Source organism: Octodon degus, unplaced genomic scaffold, assembly GCF_000260255.1.
Source record: "Octodon degus isolate 3935 unplaced genomic scaffold, OctDeg1.0 scaffold00026, whole genome shotgun sequence".
In the NCBI taxonomy this organism is placed as follows: Eukaryota; Metazoa; Chordata; class Mammalia; order Rodentia; family Octodontidae; genus Octodon; species Octodon degus.
Genome location: NW_004524602.1, coordinates 10690667 through 10694336, shown reverse-complemented (window position 1 = coordinate 10694336; position 3670 = coordinate 10690667). Strand labels below are relative to the sequence as shown.

The 3670-nt window shown below is 59.0% G+C and overlaps 1 protein-coding gene across 1 annotated transcript in view; it reads right to left on the bottom strand.

Moving 5' to 3' along the window:
- Igdcc4 (immunoglobulin superfamily DCC subclass member 4) overlaps positions 1-3670 on the bottom strand; it is a 38073-nt gene that overhangs the window by 21570 nt on the left and 12833 nt on the right. Inside the window, exons 3-4 of the mRNA XM_004628930.3 lie at positions 2339-2674; positions 1681-1822 (exon numbers count right to left, since the gene is read on the bottom strand). Of these exons, the coding sequence (XP_004628987.2) occupies positions 1681-1822; positions 2339-2674 (478 nt within the window). The remainder of the gene's footprint in view (positions 1-1680; positions 1823-2338; positions 2675-3670) is intronic.

Here is a 3670-nt window from a genome sequence, read left to right as displayed (position 1 = left end):
CTGGAGTGTTGTGGGGATCGAACTACAGCAAACTGAGGCTGCCAGCATTGTGGAAGCAGCCACTTAAAGAACTGAGCTAGGGCTGGGCCCCCGTGCCCCCTATTATTAAAAATTAGTGTAAGTACTCAGGAAGTGCCTCGGGGTCCTCAATGTCACTTCCAAGCATGCACAGCCACCGCGGCAGCAGGTGTTGGTAACTGGACGCGCACACGGCCACACGGCCACACGGCCACACGGCCACACGGCCACACGGCCACACGCCTGGGGCACAACCAGGCCGCCGCTTTAGATGCCTCTCTCCCACACAACGTTCGGGGACATCAACCGGGGATCGAACTCAGTCTCTTGCGCTTGCCAGGGAGGCGCTTATTCCACTGAGCCATCTCCCCAGCCCCCGTTTGGGGACATCTGAGCCTGGCTTATGAGGATCACTTGGGGGCCGACACCCGGGGAGCCCGGGTACCAGGTAGCTCAGGGGTGAGGTCGGAGACTTTGTGGGTCGGAGCGTGAACTGCCTGCCGGGAGCAGAGGTCGGCCAGACCCCTCTGGTGCTGTCAGAAGGGTCGTTCCTGGGCACCCCCGGCCCAGCTCTGGTTCTCCCATCCACAGTGAGTAGAGGCCAAGCGGCTCAGCAACGCACACAGCTTGATCGACGGCGCCAGGCGGGCCGGGGACGCGCCGCGGGAAGGAGCGCGCTGCCTTGCGTGCAAGGTGGGCCTGGGCCGGGCTTGCATAGCCACGTTCCTCAGGGCTTTCAGCGCGTTCTCGGCGCCATGCTAACTCCAACAGAGAGGGCTGTAAGCAGCTCCCTGTTTCATTTCACTATAAAATACTTTTTCTCAGGGCTGGGGAGATGGCTCAGTAGGATAAGCACTTGACTGGCAAACGCAAGGATGTGAGTTCAATCTCCGGTTCGGCCAAAAAAAAGAAACATCTTAAGGGACTGGTGTTATAGAAAAACTACATCTTGGGAAACCGCCATCCAATCGACCCCTCCCCCATTTCATAGGTGGGCTGAGAAATATGCGCTAGGGATCCGGGCACTGGGTCCCCAGATTGCTCACATCTGGCCTCTCGGTCCCCTCTGTGAGCTTTGCCCTGAGGTCAGTGGTTCTGTACCTCCACGCCTATCTACACTGAGGCAGAAGTCAGAGGGCGCAGACAGCTAAACAGCGGGGAGGCGAGGTTGCGGGGGAGGGGGGATGGGAGCAGGGCTTCCCCAACCAAGGAGCCCCCTCCCCAGCAGCGCGGGACACCCAGGAAGCCGGGGACGGCCGCGAGCCTGTCGCACTCTGTGCACTCCTGGACCTGCCCAGGTGTGGCCAATCCTTCCTTCCACCCCGAGGAGCTGTTCCGTCTACCACTGCCTTTATGGGCAGAGAGGGTGAGGCCAGGATCTCCACAGCCTCAGGGCCCTGTGCTGACAACCAGCTTCCGCGGCGCACAGGTGGCCCGGGAAGAGCCCCAGCCTCGTGTCTCGGTGTCCACTGGGAGGCAGGGGCTGGACTCTGCCGCCACCTCCACACCTCGGGCATGGCTGTCCACCTTCTCTCTGGGACCAGAAGTGGTTTAAGTAGGTTCAGCCAATGGAGGCACCTGAACTCGAAGCAGCCCAGCTCCATGCCCACCCCACAGCCCTCTTGGCCCTACCCAAGTGGACCCACCCCATAAGACACTCACCGAGGCTCCTCAGGCAATGTCACCTGGTCCTTCTCCCAAGTAATAACAGGGGCTGGCAGCCCTTCGATGTGGCACTCAAAGCGAGCGGTCCCATTCTCCTCTACCATCTCAGGCTCCGGGTGCAGAGAGAAGTCTGAAAGTGCTGGGGACAGGGATGGACAGACACGGCAGGGACAGGGCAGATATGTGAGGCCGGGGTGGGCGCCACAGGGAGCACAGTGACACACACAGAGACAGAAGCACAAGGGTGGACACAAGGGACAAGAAGCATTGATTACTGGTCAGCTGCTGCTGGCAGGCTGGGCTGTAGTGTCCCCTGCCCGAGCCACAGAGACACACTCCACAGTGAGATGCTGAAGTGAGTTCTCGCGGCCCTCAGGAGCCCACCAGGGCCTGCACGGCCTCTTGCAGCCTCTCTGGGCTTCCTCCAGGTGAGCGAGGTGAGCATGCCTCTAGGCTCTGAACTCACTGCGGGCAAAGGGCCGGTGGTACAGAGCAGTGGGAAGGCTACTGAGCCCAAGGTGGACTATAGGAGGACAGGACCCCGAGGAGGAGGACAATGGCAGGAGGAGGGCGTGTGCTCCAAGGGCAGCCTCTGGGCACATAGCCAAGTGCAGATCCCACCCCAGGGTCCTCAGTCCGGGCCAGTGGCACTTACTGGCAAGCCTGACCATCGCCACCTGGCTGGCCACTGCTCCGAAGGGGCTATGGGCCAGGCAGGAATAGCTTCCCTCTATGGTCCCCATGGCCTCACTGTCCTCATGAGGTGGTGGTATGGACAGCCACAGGGAGCCATTGGGCAGCAGCCGCAGGTGGTCATGTTCCAGCAGAACATCCCCGTCCTTGCTCCAGGTCACCTGGCTGGGGGGCCCTGTGGCAGCAGCACCCAGGCTACAGCTCAGCACGGCGGCCTGCTGCGGGCCGAGGACCACAGGCAGTGGCCCCGCGGCACAGCGCAGCTCCACTCTTGTCTCCCAGGGTGATGGCAGCTCCCCTGTGCGAAACAGGAAACATGGAGCATCAGTGACTGCCTCTGCTCCCAAGCTACCACCCAGAGCTGGCGGGCACCCGAAGAGTCGTCTCGTGGAGAGACCAGCACTGGGCCCGGCTCTCCGTGGCTAGCTGCGCTACTGGGCCACTGCTGATCTCGGTTCTGTCTGCCTCCCCGTTCGATGTCTTTACCCACAAAAAGATCCAGTTTGGGGCCGTATTCCCAAGTACAAGCCCCTCAAAGTTCTCAACTGGATGAAGAACGGATTAGTCATCCAGCCAAAGGAAGTGACGCCACCACCCTGTGGGTGAGCCTGGAAAACTTTACGCCAAGGGACAGATGCTAGTCACAAAATGCCACGTGCTGTGTGATCTCACTGCCATGCAATGTCCAAAGTAGGTGAATCCATAACTACAGAAAGCAGACTGCTGGTTTGCAGGGGTGTGGGCAGAGGATGGGGAGGGACTGAAATTTCTTTTTGTTGTTCTTTTGTTTGAGACAAGGTGATGCTTTGTAGTTAAAGACGGCCAGAGTTCACTATGTAGCCCAGGCTAGCCTCGAACTCATACAGATCCTCCTGCCTCAGCCTCCCATGCCTAGCAGCACTAAAGTTTCTTTTTGGGGTGATGAAAATGTTCTGAACTTAGAGGCCAGAGCTATCTATTCCACTTTGTCAATATACTAAAAACATTGCCTTAGGGCTGGCGAGATAGCTCAGCAGACTAAGCGCTTGCTTAGGTAAATGCAGGGGCCAGGGTTCGATCCCTGGCACCGCATGCCACATTGGCCCTGCCCCCGGGCATGCTGAGCCAGCGATGGAGTCCGGGTGTGGTGGCACATGCCTGTAATCCCAGCACCAGGGAGGCAGAAAACAGGAAGATCACTAGAAGTCCGAGCTGCATAATGAGACCCTGCATACACACACACATACATACACACACACACACACACACACACACACACACACACACACACAAATAAAAGCATTGTCTTGTATAT